This window comes from Littorina saxatilis, linkage group LG5, assembly GCF_037325665.1.
Source record: "Littorina saxatilis isolate snail1 linkage group LG5, US_GU_Lsax_2.0, whole genome shotgun sequence".
Taxonomy (NCBI): Eukaryota; Metazoa; Mollusca; class Gastropoda; order Littorinimorpha; family Littorinidae; genus Littorina; species Littorina saxatilis.
The window spans coordinates 4,213,124-4,230,057 of record NC_090249.1 but is presented as its reverse complement, the minus strand read 5'-3'; the positions used below and the strand labels follow the sequence as shown (position 1 = coordinate 4,230,057).

General features: G+C 41.7%; 2 protein-coding genes and 1 long non-coding RNA gene across 5 annotated transcripts in view; all 3 read right to left on the bottom strand.

The window, feature by feature from the left end:
* Nucleotides 1-156: 156 nt before the first annotated feature.
* On the bottom strand, nucleotides 157-8,136 carry LOC138966145 (uncharacterized). Its single transcript, XR_011455625.1, has 3 exons — nucleotides 7,315-8,136; nucleotides 1,333-1,402; nucleotides 157-1,147 (listed from the first exon to the last, which is right to left on the bottom strand). It is a non-coding gene; the product is annotated as an uncharacterized lncRNA (long non-coding RNA).
* On the bottom strand, nucleotides 1,985-5,124 carry LOC138965918 (uncharacterized). Its single transcript, XM_070337997.1, has 3 exons — nucleotides 4,846-5,124; nucleotides 3,310-4,347; nucleotides 1,985-2,824 (listed from the first exon to the last, which is right to left on the bottom strand). Exons 1-3 carry the CDS (start codon nucleotides 5,122-5,124, stop codon nucleotides 1,985-1,987), a joined length of 2,157 nt encoding a protein of 718 aa, XP_070194098.1.
* A 1,717-nt stretch (nucleotides 8,137-9,853) lies between the features above and the next one.
* Nucleotides 9,854-16,934, bottom strand: part of LOC138966122 (DNA repair and recombination protein RAD54-like) — a 27,917-nt gene continuing 20,836 nt past the window's right edge. For all 3 annotated transcript variants that reach the window (XM_070338235.1, XM_070338234.1, XM_070338236.1), the window contains exons 14-21: nucleotides 16,818-16,890; nucleotides 15,675-15,830; nucleotides 14,783-14,893; nucleotides 14,194-14,317; nucleotides 13,696-13,774; nucleotides 12,042-12,221; nucleotides 11,311-11,474; nucleotides 9,854-10,746 (exon numbers count right to left, since the gene is read on the bottom strand). In XM_070338235.1, coding sequence (XP_070194336.1) covers nucleotides 10,545-10,746; nucleotides 11,311-11,474; nucleotides 12,042-12,221; nucleotides 13,696-13,774; nucleotides 14,194-14,317; nucleotides 14,783-14,893; nucleotides 15,675-15,830; nucleotides 16,818-16,890 — 1,089 coding nt within the window. In that variant the 3' untranslated portion in view covers nucleotides 9,854-10,544. The remainder of the gene's footprint in view (nucleotides 10,747-11,310; nucleotides 11,475-12,041; nucleotides 12,222-13,695; nucleotides 13,775-14,193; nucleotides 14,318-14,782; nucleotides 14,894-15,674; nucleotides 15,831-16,817; nucleotides 16,891-16,934) is intronic.

The following is a 16,934-nucleotide window of genomic DNA, read 5'->3' as shown; positions in this document are numbered from 1 at the left end:
ATTCAAAGACTGGGTGCAGAAGTCCTTTCTTCATTTATTCTCTTTGCATCCGACTAAACGCCTGTAAACGGAAGATACTATTACAGCCAGCAACGCCTCATCCGTCTTGCCACCCCAAATAACATTATTTAGTATACAGCGCTAGCCAAGGACAGACGTAACTAGGTCATTCTCAGAAACCTGTGCTGTTTTTGTGACATAGACATTCAAAAATAAATGTCAATGGAACTTAATGCACTTTAGTCATGTAATAGAGCACTTTAGCACACATTATATGCTGTAAAAAAAAATATAATTGACCAACCCATTTCCTTGCATTTGAAGAATAAAAATTCTATTTTTATCCCCGTGTCGGTTGTGACACGGAAACCAAAAGTAGCATAAAAAAGTGCTTCATGATAAAATACCTAAAAAAACCACTGCAAAATGTCTTTTAAATCATAAATAAAACACACCCAACAATAAAAAGTATAGGGATCATTGATAAAAAACACTACTAGCTCATTTTCCAATAACAATATAAGACAGTTTTGTATCCGCTCATTTGAAGTTTATTTTTCATTCAGTTCACCACCACAAAGACGCCAAATTTGAATAAATGTTAACCATTCAATCATATTCATGACACATAGCACATATTTTTGTACAATAATTGTAGTAATCTATATTTTAACACTTAATATAAGTGAAATGTGTCGGTTGGGACACAGAAACCGTGTCGGTTGTGACATGGAACCCATACTCAAAAAAACACCCAAAACAAAACAAAATCTCACAGAAAGGCACTTAATATGACTCTAGGGAACATAAGGTAAGAAGGAGCTCACTGAATGTATTTCAAATAGGTAATGATATTTAGGGTTATGTGGTAACACATAGTTCGCTATCACACATACAGGTATGACCTGCTGTGTCATTCCTGATGAAGGGAGACATCCATCATCAACACAATACACTAATTCTATGTAAATGTGTAGATAACGGCCCTGTGCTCCATCTTCATGGTGTAGTCCTCCTCCCTGAAGACACGCTGGATGTCGGTCTGGGGAATGAAAAATTCTGTGGCCTTGTGTGGCCATTTCCACTTCCCTTCCCCAACATCCTTCAGGTACACCCCCCAGTCTCCCTCTGGAGTCTTCTTCGTGATCTGAAACAGGTTAAGATTAATATTAAATCATAATGTGACGTTCTTGCACTGAAAGTAAAAACGGAAACATAATTAAAAACCTTCATTTTTTTTAATTAAAGTGTAAGTCAGTCACATTAAAACAAAAACACTGTTTTTCCTATCAGAATCAAAAATGCTGTTTGTCCTATCAGTCTCTTATTTACCTGGGCAACACACTGGACTGCTGTCTTGTCCTTTGGCACGGCAACCAACAGGAAGTCTCCTGGCTTTGTGCTGGCATAGTTGGAACAAGTTGAAGTATATAAATAGTGTTAAGGATAAAAGGCTCATTAAAACAATACCGACTGTGGTTGTAAAGTCAAATTATACTATAGTTCTGCATTAAAACTCGTAATAATAGCTGGCTTATTTATGTCACTTTTATGTGTGAGAGAGAGAGAGAGAGAGAGAGACAGAGACAGAGAGAGAGGGAGACAGAGAGAGGTGGACTGAGAGAGAGAGAGAGAGAGAGAGAGAGAGAGAGAGAGAGAGAGAGAGATATTTAAAGCATGTTGGCTAAATATCTTATAAAATGCTATTTATCAATTTAATACTTAAAAGCAGTTATTTTCATTCTCATATCATATTTTCATATAACTGTTATTCAACAATTGTGATTACTATTAATTTATTGTCATAACCTCTATTTTTATAATATTTTACAAAATCGTGATTTAATATCTTAATCTTAAGCATAGGTTTATGAACTCCTGCAAGCACTTCCAATTTTATAGGGGGATGCTTGCAAGTATTTACTACTTTTTTTTTTTATCCCATCACTAAGGTGAATGTTATCCAATTTCCAGTCAAATCATTTCAAATGAAAAGGATACGACAAAATGGCAAGCAGACGACGAAATGGTTTGGTCGCCATGTCAGGGCAGGACAGTTTTTCCCCTGTGTGTGCGTCCACATGATGCCTGGGAGATAGGGAGGCCTGGTGTGGTCTTCAGGGGGCAATCTTGGGGTGCAGACTTGATGAAGCTGCTGCCTGACATTGTAGCCCCCATGCTCAGGGTAGATAGAGTAAATGGGGCGCCGCAGAACTGAGGACAGGGCCAGAATCTGCCACATTCCCATGTAGGTGCTTGGCCTGAGGACATCCCTCACCTCCGTCTCAAAGATCCTGCCAATGGCGTCTGTGGTCAGACTTTCCCCTGTGAAGTGGTCGGAGTACTGAGCACAGAAGGTGGGCAAATCACCAATGGCAGGATGACCCGTTTCACCCAGATAATGGGACTTGTGGACGATCAGCTCTAAGGCTATTCTGGCCCTCATTTCTAGGTGGCGGTCCTCTGTTCCCCAGGCCAGGACAGATCCACATCGGGGCAGACAATTACCATCTCCATAGATGGCCATAGGAGTCAGGTGTGCAGGCCCATCAGATGGATACAGGTCCAATGATGGATTATCCACAGTCAACCCCCGCACCTGCAGGTGTCCCACTGCCACAGGAGTCAGCTGCTTTTCTTGTTCAGCAGCTGCAATCTCCAGTGTACTCCAGTCCTCCACTGCCTGAAGCGATTGCAAGAGGCCTTTGAATACACTGGGGGGTTGGGCTGAGCAAGGAGGCAACTCGTGAGGGGACCAGCATGAAGGGGCAACTGTTGGCTGGAGGCCTGAAGTGCCTGGGTCTGCTGAAGAGATGGGCGATACCTGGATGGAGCAGAAACAAACTTCCAATAAAAGTTTCTCTACATGTGTGTTTATTTGTGGTTGTGTGCGTGTGTGTGTGCGTGTGTGTGTGTACGCATACATTCATGTGTTGCTTGCGTGTTAAACACATATCCATGCTTGACTACGTTGCAAGCCCCTGGAGCAATTTTTTAACTAGTGCTTTTGTGAACAAGAAACAATTGACTAGTGCTCTATCCCATCTCCCCCCTTCCCTCCGTCGCGATATGACCTTCGCGGTTGAAAACGACGTTAAACACCAAATAAAGAAAGATCCATGCATGCATAATGTTGCTTGGGGACGGTGGGGGTGGGGGGTTGGGTCTTTTTTCTTTCAGTGCATGTCGTTGAAATTTCAAAATAAACAACAGTATGTAGATTTATGTTTCTTAAGCCTATTTTCATGTTACTTAAGTACACGTGAAAAATCATATAATAAAACAAAATGAAACCGAAGAAAAACTTACCACAGGGCTAATAGCAGGGCTGGTCTCCACAGATGATGAAGGGACCAGATCCACTTCCAGAGGCGGCAAGGCGTCGTCGTTGTGGTGGATGACTTGCACATTGATGACATCTCCCACAGAGTGGATGGCAGGCAGGGTGATGACCGAGGGGGTGGGCTGGGGTGAAGGAGGGTCAGAGGGGGAGGGTGGTGGAAGGGGGGCCTCATCCTCCATGCTTTGAGGTGCAAGCTGAACTGAACTGGATGAAATGGATGGATTTGGAAATTGTTGAAGGAGAGGCAGAGAGTGTTTGGTGTTCTTTTGAGGACGTGACTGCTGCTGGAGATTATGAAATGTCCAAGAGCCCACCACCTGCTCTTCTGAACAATTGCCCACTCCATTCTGGCAAGACATACAAACACATGTAAGGTGGCGGCTTTGGATGGTATTCAGCTCTGTAGACCTTACAGAATGGAATGACCGCGTGCCTGGCACTGTCTTGGCTTGCTTTTCTGGACAATGTCTGGGGATATCTTCTTCTGCGACCCAGAAAAAAGATCGCAGAAAATGTGAACATCCTTCTGCTGGGGGCTGCTTGTTCAGAGAGGAAGTCTGAAGATATTCGTACATGTCCAAGGCATTGGCAATGATTGCCCTTTTGGACACTACAGCAGAAGTAGCATGGTGCTTGACAACTGCACTTTCCCCATCAGATGGACTCTTACCGTGCCTTGAACCAAAGAAATTTCTTTCTAAAGAGGCATTGAAGTTGGTAAGTGACAAAGAGATGTCCGCAAAAGGACCTTTCGACTTGTACTGAGAAGCACAGCCATCAGTCCATTGGACAATGTGGGAGATGTCCAGCCTTCGAGTCTCCCGCAGATGGGTCAGTGCCTTGCTGGTGAAGGCTTGCACTGCGTAATGGTCATGTTTCTTGTCGGGTGAAATGAACACCAGGGACTCAGTGGTGGTGTCACTGCACACAGGGCATTTGTAATAGGTGACTGTTGGATGAATAGTCACCTGGTCATAGTGCCAGTGTGCAGCCTGAATCTCTTCCTGGTACGTACAAGAAAAGTTCTCAGCGAAATCCATGACCATATACACACACCCAGATGGAAAAGGTTTGGTCTTCTTCATTTCAGCAAATTTCTTAAGCTGCCAATCTGCTCTGAAAAGATGTTGAGCCAAGAACTTCAACTCTTTGCGAAGTTCACCGATAAGTTGCTGAATGGTTCCTGTCTTGGTAGCAAGAATTTGGCGCGAAATGCGCTTACCTTTGGAGAGTACATTTTTGGATTCCCAGCAATGCCAGGTGAGTTTTCCAGCATGACCAAGAAGTGGGCTGACGTGAGCATCAAACAAGTGCAAGCCACAGTCAGCACATTCACCATAGCAGCAAGCTTTTTTCTTTGGATCGCACGTAATGAGTGCAACAGCATGCCGCTCATGGCGGATCCAGCAATGTCTGTTCTGCGCAGCCGCAACAGAATTGAGTGTTTCCAGCTTCAGCTTTGTGTTTGTGCAGTACACACAGAGACACTGCCTCAATTTTGCCTGTGCCATGAGACGAATGTTGGCTGGACGACACTTGGCAAACTTAGAAAAGCTCATTTTCTGACCACTGGAAATGAACTCTTGGTGAAGCTCTTTGAGTGGTCGACTCAGCACTGCTGCTGCTTTGCCACTTTTTTTGCTGACCAACTTTTTGTCAGGAATGGTAGTGGCCGACTCCTCAAAAAACTGCGCTGCAAGCGCATTGGCTGGATTTTGGGGGGGGGCTGTTGCTTTCTGCCCCTTCTCATGCCTTTTGATGGTGGTCCAGTGGACACCCATCATGGCACTTCTCTCTTTGAATGTCCCAATGCCTTTGCAGACACTGAGAAGAACACGCCTCGCCTGCCTGTCAGCTGAAAGTTGCCGATTTCTAAGACGCAGACAAGCGTTCACGAAGAGATGGCCCATTCGCTGATCAGGAAGAAGCGTGTTCATGGTACTGGCAAAGAGTTTTTTCTTCTTGGGGCTTGCCTTGTGGATTAGGGAAGCAACAGTAGAAACAAACTTCCGAGGACTCCTTGGAAGAGCAGATCTGGCCCTCTGTAGTGCCTTCCGTTGGGCCTCGGGGGACCGTTCTTCAAAATCTCTTTGAACTGTAAGTTGACCTAGTGACCTACTGCTTGTGCTAGCCTCACACTGAACTGCCTTACTGTTCTTCTGCCTATCCGCCTCCTTTTTCTTCTGATAAAGTTCTCTTCTCCTTTCATTCTTCTTTTCCCTAGTTTTCCAGTGCATTTTTTCTGCCTGCTTTCTCTTCTCCTCCCTCCATTTTGCTCTCTGAGTTTCCTCTGCTAAAACATCTGTCCTAGTGAGCATTTTTTGTTGCTGGCTAGCTTTCTTTCTCTGCCTCTCCTTTTGCTTTCTAAGTGTATTTTTGAGCCTTTGATCTGCCTTTATCTCTTCAGATAGATTTTGTCTGTAGGCTTTGCATTTTTCTTTGTTCTCAATCAAGTGCTTGTGATACTTGTCTGAGTCTTCCTTAATTTTCTGCCTGTAAGCTTTACACCTCTCAGCATGAGACAAAGCTGTTTTTTTAGGAGGGATGGGGATGTGGGTAGGGGTAGGGGTTGAAGATTCAGTTGCTGTAGGCTTTGCCCTTTTTTTTGCAAGTCGTCCACATCTGCGTGGTTCCATATTGGGATCTAGTGATCTTGGCGTCTCATGAATTCCTATATGGAATGGTGCAATGAGTGTAAATATAGAGGTCAACAATAACAACAGCAACCAAAAGCAAAATATCCAATCCCATGATTTGGTTTCTGTCACAACCGATCATAGACTAAAAGATTCATTAGTTTTAAAACAAAATTAGTAAGCATAACTAGGAGCATACAAACGGATTTTGTAACAAACTTTATTTTAAAACAATAAAGCAGCTTTGTTTCCCTTTAGATTAAAAGAAAATACAGCGAAACATGATTAGATGTCAGACGTACTTAGTTGTGACGAGAAACGCCGAACAGTGAGTTCCGCTCACGACCGAGCGCAGTTCTAAACTAAACGTCACAGCGAAAATGAGGATTAGCTTGCAACAGTATGTAATGTGAATCACTGAAGTCAGACAACGATTGTGTAGACAATCGCTTCTCAGACATCAACACAAGAACAAATGAAAATAGAGAAAGGGATAATTTATCATGACAAATGATCGGTCATGACAAGAAACCAAATTGATTACATTTCCTGTCTCGACCAATATGGTTTGAGTGTTTTACGGCCAACAGTTATTATGTGAGATAACTAACAGAATAGTAATATATTGGTTTGCATTTTTAATGGGACTGCCAAGTGATACATACTAATTAACATCATGAATAACAGACAAAACACGCGACATAGGTCTGTCCAAGTTACTGGATCTATCGGTCGAGACAAGATACCATAGAGCCGTGAATTCCCGTCACTACTAACACGCTCTGTCGGAATTTTTGCTATCTACGAGAACAAAACCCCAAACTACAGATAAAAAAACAAAATTCTACAACTATGTTGCAAATATGTTTGTAATTGTTCCAAATGAAATGCACTGAACATTTTTTTAAACAAAGAAAGAGAAATAAACTTTCTATGAGTGCGTCGGTCGGCACAAGATACCATAGTGCGTACGTTTCCGGTCTTGACCGCGACGTTGTACAACTTAAAATAAATCTACTTAGATTTCGTTTAATATTCCCGAACTGCATATGAACAACCACTTTCAGTATTTAAAGTAAATTATTTTCCTGTTCTTTTTTTGGGTGATTTGAAAGGGTCTTTTCTTAAAACTGACAAAACGTGTCCGCCGATAACAATCAAGAGTAGCAGACGACATTTGACAGAGTTGGCGAGTACGTGAAAACACATGCATTTCTAAGTACACAATGAGGTTTTAAGTTAATTTAAAGAACAACTGACGAAACAACAATACATTGGGAAGAGAATGTTACTTTTCAAACGATTAAGAATGAAGATAGAAGCCAGTAAACTCACCTTGAATAGATGCAGTCGGCACTAAGCACTCGGTCGCGACACTCACGCAACAAGCAGAAGACAAAAGAACAGCAGCTCAGGATTTATCATCACTGTGTTCTTTCGGCGGGAAAAATTAGATGCCAGGGATGTTTTCATTAATGAGTCAGCGCTGGGGGGAAAATCTCGGTAAGTGAATGTAGGTCATAGATTTCTCAGCCGCTTTTTGTTGATCGGTCGCGACGGTGAAAAACGGAAACGATGCTCCTCTTCAGGCAAAATTAATTACGTACGAGGATTAGAACAGCGGACGTCATCAATCGATGTATCTTAATGTTGCAATCGGTTTTCTTCATCTGTGTGTATTTAAGTGCACGCATTACAATGTTTAGTTGTTTGTGCATGAAGTTTTTAAATTTGGGCAAAACTCAGAAACCAAGCGTCGCGACCGCGATGGGTATTTAATGTGCCCCTTTTTTTACTTGTAGTAAATAAAAAACGTACTTTTTTCTTGATGTGATTGTAAAAGGATGACTGTGTATCAATTTGATGTACTTTATTTGTCAAAATATTAATGTTTGTGGTCACAATAACTATTTGTTTAAAGCAGGCACAATCATGTCACAAATCCGCCATGTTGGTTTGACCATATTTTGTGACTAGGATCGATATTTTTAACAAGAAAACCACAACAACTCACAGAATCATATAAAATTTGTTTCTTTAATACAAATGCAGTCAATAACAATCATTCATCTCAGTTTTTAATTCAATACAGCCAAATAATAGCTCGAGCAATTGGGTCACTATCATACCACACATGTTTTTGAGAATGACCTAACTACATGTACACAAGCAAACAGATATCATGATCCTTGCTTCAGTAAACATGCTCAACATTTCAGTACAAAAACATGTATAGCTGATAAAAATCATGCACACACACACGCACACACAGCTGAGGACGAAAGACCAGTTGGACCTGTATTGAAAATATGTAAAGGTCCGAATGTCCAGTCCGCTTTTTAGGAAATTGATGGTCAGAAGACGTGTATGTCAAAACTAGGGGACGGTGGACCAGCCAGGGGTCAGACCGATGCATCAGATCAAAAAAGTATGTGTCAAGGACCAACACTGCACACAGCCGCAAACACTCCCGATTCTTGGTTTTAAACAAAGATATTCACACTTTTTGCTCCCTCCTTTGTTTTTAAAGAGCTCACCTGACCAACATAATTTTTTTTGGGGGGGTGTACTTGTGGCATTTTTGTGAAAAGCTGAATTGAGAAAGACATGACAATGTAGGGTAGGGGTGGGTCGGTGGGCATAGAAAGACAAAGAAAGAAGACTCTCTTGTACAACACATGTAAAGCAATTCATCTGGTAAGAAAAGTACAGGCCTCTGTGCTAAGACGAATATCAATTAATCACCAGAGAACAGGCAAATTCTGTCAGGAAAACTAGGCCATGGTCTTTCTTTCTTTATTTGGTGTTTGTCGTTTTCAACCATTCAAGGTTATATCGCGACGGGGAAAGGGGGGAGATGGGATAGAGCCACTTGTTAATTGTTTCTTGTTCACAAAAGCACTAATCAAAAAATTGCTCCAGGGGCTTGCAACGTAGTACAATATATGACCTTACTGGGAGAATGCAAGTTTCCAGTACAAAGGACTAAACATTTCTTACATACTGCTTGACTAAAATCTTTACAAACATTGACTATATTCTATACAAGAAACACTTAACAAGGGTAAAAGGAGAAACAGAACCCGTTAGTCGCCTCTTACGACATGCTGGGTAGCATCGGGTAAATTCTTTCTCGTCCCAACCAATATGGGACTCCCCCTAACCCGCGGGGGGTAGGCCATGGTCGAACTATTCTGTGACGCACTACATGTAGTACATAAAAGTCTCTAAAATAGCACAGACTATAAATCAGGTGACAGGTTTAAAGGCAGTAAGGCCCCCCCAAAAATAGGTCTGTTTACGGTAACCCGACCGAACCTAGTTTTTTCGCGCGACCCTAAACTTTTTTTTGGCATTTGGGGAAAAAAAAATCTTGTTTTTTTGGCAAAATAACGTAAAAATATGGTTTTTGGGAGAGAAAAAAAAAAAAAATCCCGACCTATCGACCCTATTTTTTTGGCCTATGTTACCGTAAACAGACCTATTTTTTTTTGGCCTAAGTTCATGTCACTGTCTGTGTCACACATCCAGCTTGACAGGCTTTGCTAGTTTAGCAGGAAGCTGAAAGAAGTCTGCTTGTTTTTTATGTGCTGATGCTCCTTCCCAATGGGGAACTTGCCTGAACATTAACTGATTTTGATTAGCCTGGTTTTTCCTCCTGCAGTGATTCATTATGCCTTTAAAAAGCAAGATGAGAAGTGTTCTGCATATCTGAAGTTAATTCATGATGGTTCTCTGTGTTAGAATACCAGTATTAAAGCACATGAAAGACAAACTGAACACACACACATACACAAACACACACACACACATGATTATGCCAGAATCAGCACAAATTTAGTCATTTGCACAATCCAATTTAAATTCAACGAGCGACTTTCATTATCAATTTTATTTTAATCTTGACTCACATGTCAAAATTTCAATGTGGCTCACCCAAAACAATCAGAATGTTTAACATTAATTTGTCAATGTCCAATTACTGACAACCAGCCTAAACCTAAGCCACGCAAATACACTCACACTCAATCAACATCTTACCCTGCAACAACAAATGGCAGAGAAACAGCAACATCTGAGCAGAGCTTCAACACCAGCAGATTGATGAACTCTCACACAGTTTGGCCGTGTTCTCCATGTGAAAACCAGCAGAATTCTAGAAAAACTGTCATACATTCCCAATCTTTCCACAAACTGCACAAGAACGCAGTTTTGTGATGTTCTCCCATATATGATTATCAGTAGAATTCCTGATTACGCTTTGACACATTCTCGACCAGTGGTTGCAGAACAAAGATCCTTCATACAGTTTGAGCTGTTCTTCATGCCAGTTGCACATTGTTTGACCCTTTGTGGAAGGCTGCAGCGCGTAAGACAGCTTTGTCCTATTCTTCATGTGAACACCGGTGGAATTGCAAATAAATCTTGTATTCGCTCTTTTGCCAACGGTTAAAAATCGCAGAGTGCCCACACAGTCCTGTGCCGTTCTCTATTTTACCATGGGTGCTATTCTGAAGAAACTTTGCACATAATTGTTCAGCCAATGGTTGAACAGCAGAAATCCCTCACACAGTTCTGCGCTGTTCTTCGTGTGAATAATGGTGAAAGACGAAAGAAATGGCGGAGTTCCACACGCCTTTCAGCATGACATCCGTGACACCTTTCTTGTCAACACAGTGGTTCCACTGGGAGAGATCCGTGTTGCAGTCACTGCCGTCTGGTGGACCCTTCACCTGGATGTTGTTCACACACCGCCGACACTTGAATCTGCACACACAATAACATCAATCTCATGACACGTCAAACATTTAAAATGTCAGAAGACAAAGTTAACACTTTCTATCCCACCTATGTTGACCAAGCTTTTTTTTAGCCGAGACCAGCTGTCCTGCAGCAGGTCACTCAGAATAGTAGTAACTGTGTAGACATTTTAGCCCCAATCTGAATGAACTTAACTTTGCTGAAGACAAAATGACAGAGGTTCTTTACCAGGTGTTTAAACTCTGAACAGTGAATTGAAACAATTTATAACCTCTTATAAGTCCATCACTTTAATAATTTGCTGAAAATCATTGACAAAATGCTGGGTATTCTTCTGGGTTCAAAATCAAAATCAAGAGAGATTTTTCTCTCAAACTGTGATGTGCAATGAACACTCCCTTCCATAATAACACACACAAATTAAATGCAAAAAAAAACAAAAGAAAATATAAAACAAAATAAAATGATACAATTCTTTCCAACTGAACAAATTTGCATTCCAAGTTTTCTGAGGAAGTTTTCTTCCAATTTTTGTGGCAGAAAAAGAAAACGGCAATAAAAGTGACGTACTTGTCATGTGTGTCACTAAGCGTGCCCTCATTGAGTGTGAAGAGGTCACGCAGGTCGCCGAGAGAGAAGTGTCGTTCCACATCCTCTTCTTTATCCACCACACAACTGCTCAGCGCTTTCTTGTGAGCCTGTCGCTGGAAGATCTTCTCCTCTATCGTTCCAGTCTGAAACACACACACACACGTCACTGTTGTCATTTAAAAACAAAATAGGGTAAAGGGGGATAATCTGTACACACGGCTCCTTCTTTTACTGCGTGGGCTTTTTGATTATGAATACCATGACTAATAACAGGGATGACTAGTTAGGCACATGCAGCAAGATAGATTCTAAAATCACAATCTGGAAGAACAATTGTTCAAATCCGAACACACACACTTTCTAAACATGACAATCAACACAGTTCAAGGTCCTTTCCCCAGAATAGACAGTCTATTCTTATCAAAAAGAAAAAACATTTGTGCGAGAAAGAATAACAAAACTGAGAAGAAAAAAACTAACACATTCCTCAGATTGCCTCTGCCATGTCAAAGTCACTGTCTTGTCGCCTCTGCCATGTCAAAGTCACCGTCTTGAAACCTTTACTTGTCATAGACACAGACACAGAAAACTTTATTATCTCAAAAAGAGAAATTCAGATTTGGTGCAAATATACCACAGCATCAGAGTTTTAGTTGAAAGCAAGTGAACTACAACTGAGTGAAGGAGAAGAAAGAGAAGCAGACACTGACCGCGATGAGCCTGTAGATGAAGCACTGTTTCCTCTGTCCGTCCCGCCAGCACCGCGCCATGGCCTGGTCATCGTTGGCGGGGTTCCAGTCAGGGTCAAACATCACCAGGCGATTGGCGCCAATCAGGTTGAGGCCACACCCTCCCGCCTTGCTGCTCAGCATGAAAATGAACTCTGGAGTCTGGAAGGAAGAAAAAGAAAAACAAGTCGCGTAAGGCTAAAATACAACATTTAGTCAAGCTCAGTCGAACTCACAGAATTAAACTGAACGCATTGCATTTTTTCCGCAAGATCGTACACTCGTAGCATCGTCTGTCCACCGCTCGTGGCAAAGGCAGTGAAATTAACAATACAGAAAAGCGCGGTAGCGGTTGCGCTGAGGAGGATAGCCCGCTTTTCTATATCTCTATTCTTTTTAACTCTCTGAATGTGTTTTTAATCCAAACATATCATATCTATATGTTTTTGGAATCAGGAACCGACAAGGCATAAGATGAAATTGCTTTTAAATCGATTTCGGAAATTTTTTAATTTTTATATTTTTAATTTTCAGAGCTTGTTTTTAATCCGAATATAACATAATTATATTTTTTGGAATCAGAAAATGATGAAGAATAAGATAAACATAAATTTGGATCGTTTTAAATTTTTTTATATTTTTTTTACAATTTTTAGATTTTTAATGACCAAAGTGATTAATTAATTTTTAAGCCACCAAGCTGAAATGCAATACCGAAGTCCGGCCTTCGTCGAAGATTGCTTGGCCAAAATTTCAATCAATTTGATTGAAAAATGAGGGTGTGACAGTGCCGCCTCAACTTTTACAAAAAGCCGGATATGACGTCATCAAAGGTATTTATCGAAAAAAAGAAAAAAACGTCCGGAGATATCATTCCCAGGAACTCTCATGTAAAATTTCATAAAGATCGGTCCAGTAGTTTGGTCTGAATCGCTCTACACACACACACAGACAGACAGACAGACACACACACACACATACACCACAACCCTCGTCTCGATACCACCCTCTACGTTAAAACATTTAGTCAAAACTTGACTAAATGTAAAAAGCAAGGTTAGGAAACAATGCTCGGCCAGGGTGAATACAGGCCAGAGAATAGCATGCAGTGTTAACAATGCTGAAACCATATTTCAGAGCTTTCAATTTTTCATCACTGTCAAGTCACCCAACTACATGTTGCCTTTCATGGACTATGCCTGCCTTGTGTTGGTGTGTAGCAAGGGCCAATAGCATGGCTGCCAACCTTACGACTATGAAATTCGTGTGGGGGTCCGGGGCTGCAGAAGACCCCCGGTGTGTCCCCCCTTCTCTGTCAATAAAGTCATAGTTCGTGTTTGCATGTTTTGGCGTGAGTTTGTTATTGTTATTGTTATTGTGATCATTTTTATGCGCCTAATCTAGATATAGCCCCAGGCGCTTACATATTAATGTAGTTTGGTGTGAGTTTGGTGTGAGTTTGGTGTGTGTGTGTGTGTGTGGGTGTGTGTGTGTGTGTGTTTGTGTGTGTGTGGGTGGGTGTGTGTGGGTGTGTGAGTGTGAGTGTGAGTGTGTGTGTGTGTGTGTGTGTGTGTATGTGTGTGTGTGTGTGTAGATGTCACAGCAGGGTAGTCAAAAGCATAAGCAACAAGCTCACAGTTGGATCGTTGAAGCGTTGCACAATTTTTGCTCTCTTCTTGATAGACATGGATCCGTCGAGCCGCATAAACTGGTAACTGCAAACAAATCAAACAGCATGTTTAGTTAACTTTGCAAGAATAACCAAAGACAGGACGTACACAGCAACATACACAGACATCATCTCTTGTGCCATCTCACGTCGAAACAAGCACCTAACTCACTCATGTCAGGTAAACATGAAGCATATACGTATAGTCAGTCTCTGTACCAAATGCAAAGAAAATAGACTCATGTTTACAGGAACTGGCAATACGCTGTGAAAGACCAAATTAAATGAGATTCTGAAAGCTCCAATTTTACTGAATTGTGCTGATTTACATTAACACAAAAACTTCAGCCAGGGCTGTGAAATTGACAGAAAACTGTGCATTTACCCTACATACAAATCTCATATCTACACATGGACACACCCTCCATTCCTGCTTTCCCCTCTTGACAGTGTAGGTGTACATACCTTCGCTGCCTGCAGAGTTTCTCAAAGAGGTCGAGCGTCTGTGTGTAGTTGGAGACCAGCACCACTTTATCATCGGTGGTTGCTTTGATCACCGCCAGCAGTGTGTCCAGCACCACCACTTTACCTGGTGCACACAATCACACAAAGAAAACAATCAGCATATTGTAATGTATTGTGACACTAAAAATTGTACAATCTGCCAGGCCTCAGAATGGGCAATGGTTGACACTGCTTCTGCTGCTACAATTTTCTTTTTTTTGTGTGTGTGCTTCAGAAACTAACACACGTGCAATGTGGTATCAATTAAAACTTTGACTAGTTTGACAAACACAGTGTGACAGCCCAAGGGAGGTAACTGATATGTCCACCTGTAACAGTGGTCTCCAATCAACAAGCTTACATCGCTGTCAGAGCAACACAAACTAGATTGTTCAATTGTTCATTACCGACAAGTCTGGCAGCAGAACATAATTCAGATATGGATGGAGCAGCAAATGTTGGGACGGGGCAGTGTGAGGGCATACTACGACAAGGAACAAGAGTCGGGACAAGCAACAACAACAAAAAACAAAAATAAATGGTTCATTACCTGACAGCTCTGGCCGCACGACCTTGGGGTTGTAGTCACTGGGGAAGAGGTCAAGGCCATTCTCAAACCCTTCGCTTCTCTCCAGACATTTCTGATAGATCAGGTCAGGGTCTGTTAAACAAATAAGGTTTATCAAGGATCACATGTTTTTTTAATCATGTTTTTGACATTATAAAGACATAAAAGGACACACATACGAACGTTTGCACCCAACTGTTGGTCAAACTGTCCATATTTCCACGAGTGTACTTCAAACTGCCAAGATTAAGCTTTTGGAAATGATGGTAACACTACCCGAGCTGGTTCGTGTAAATACAGCAAAATAATACTCTCATGAGAATAATAATAAAGGTATTTATACCTAAAAGGGTATTTTATGGTATTTTTATATATTTATTCATAATGGAAAACTTCTGACAAAAACATTTTCTACCATCAGTTGAATTACATCTTACCCTTCAAAGAACGGGTCAGACGCACAAAGACCAACAGAAAAACAACAAAGTCTTACGATTGCAGTTTCTTGAGCTGGGTGATAGCAGAGAGACACAAACACAGAGAAACAACAAAGGCTTTTTTAGCTGGGTGATGGCACAGAGACACAGACACAAAGAGAGAAACAACAAAGTCTTACGATTGCAGTTTCTTGAGCTGCGTGATGGCACAGAGACAAAGAGAGAAACAACAAAGTTTTATGATTGCACAGTTTCTTGAGCTGCGTGATGGCACAGAGACAAAGAGAGAAACAACAAAGTCTTACGATTGCACAGTTTCTTGAGCTGGGTGATAGCAGAGAGACACAAACACACAGAGAAACAACAGTCTGACGATTGCACAGTTTCTTGAGCTGCGTGATGGCACAGAGACAAAGAGAGAAACAACAAAGTCTTACGATTGCACAGTTTCTTGAGCTGCGTGATGGCAGAGAGGGCGCCGCTGGTGGCCTTGCCGTCCTTGCCCATATCGCACTGCGCTATCTGGGACCCCACAAAAGTCTTGTACAGCGCCAGTTGTAGAGGCGTCAGGCGACAGCACACCACTTGTTCCACTGGAACATCACACAGAGACATTGATCACCTACTTTACATATCACACTGTCGCATGCGATCGACGGACTGTGGAAATAACTCTGTCGGGTTTGTATGGCTTGTGAGAGAGTGAATACCCTTACTTTTAGTGAGGCAAACTTTCCCCACATGCTCCTTGTCGACGTGTTTCAGACACACCGCTCACTAGCGCCTGGCCTATAATGTCACATGAGAAAGCTTGCCTCACTAAAAGCAAGAGTATTCACTCTTTCCCAACCCATGAAAACCTGACAGTTATTTCAGAGCATCCTCTATTACTTTCTTGTGTGTTCAAGATAAAATCTTTTAGCGTTTTACCATCAAACATCTCAGTTGTTCAAGTTTCATGCCTTTTACTTAGTAAGAGCAACAAAGCAGGATTTCTTGGTTAGTCTATCTGATTTTAGAAGGATACAACCAATGGACAATGTTAGGAAATAAGTCTGTTGGGTTGTGAAAGACTGAATAGTTTTGCTTTTATTGAGGCAAACTTTCCCACATGTCATTATGGGCTAGTCACTAGTAAGCGGTCTGTCTGAAGCACGTTGACAAGGAACACGTGTAAAAAGTTTGCCTCAATAACCCATACAAACCGGTGTCACTAAAAGTCGAAAAGACGCGAAAAGACGCGAAAAGACGCGAAAAGACACGAAAAGACAGCAAATAGATACGAAAAGACTTACAAATACACGAAAACACACCTTTGACCCCTTCACCATTGGCACTCACACAGTGCATTCACACCTTCTTGTAACAATCACCTCCTCACTTTTCTTTTCTTTATTTGGTGTTTAACGTCGTTCTCAACCATTCAAGGTTATATCGCGACGGGGAAAGGGGGGAGATGGGATAGAGCCACTTGTCATACAAACCAGACAGAGTAATTTCCAAACATTGTCAATTGGTTGTTCTATTCTTCTGAAAAGTAGACTTATTTGTGGAGTTCGTCGACTAACAATTTGTCTTACCTTTGACCGGCAGGTACTTGATGAGAAGTGCCTGCGTGCGTCTGATGATGCAACGGTTGACAATGCCAAGCAACTGAAAATAAACATAAACTCTTGAGAACAGTGGTTAACATTACT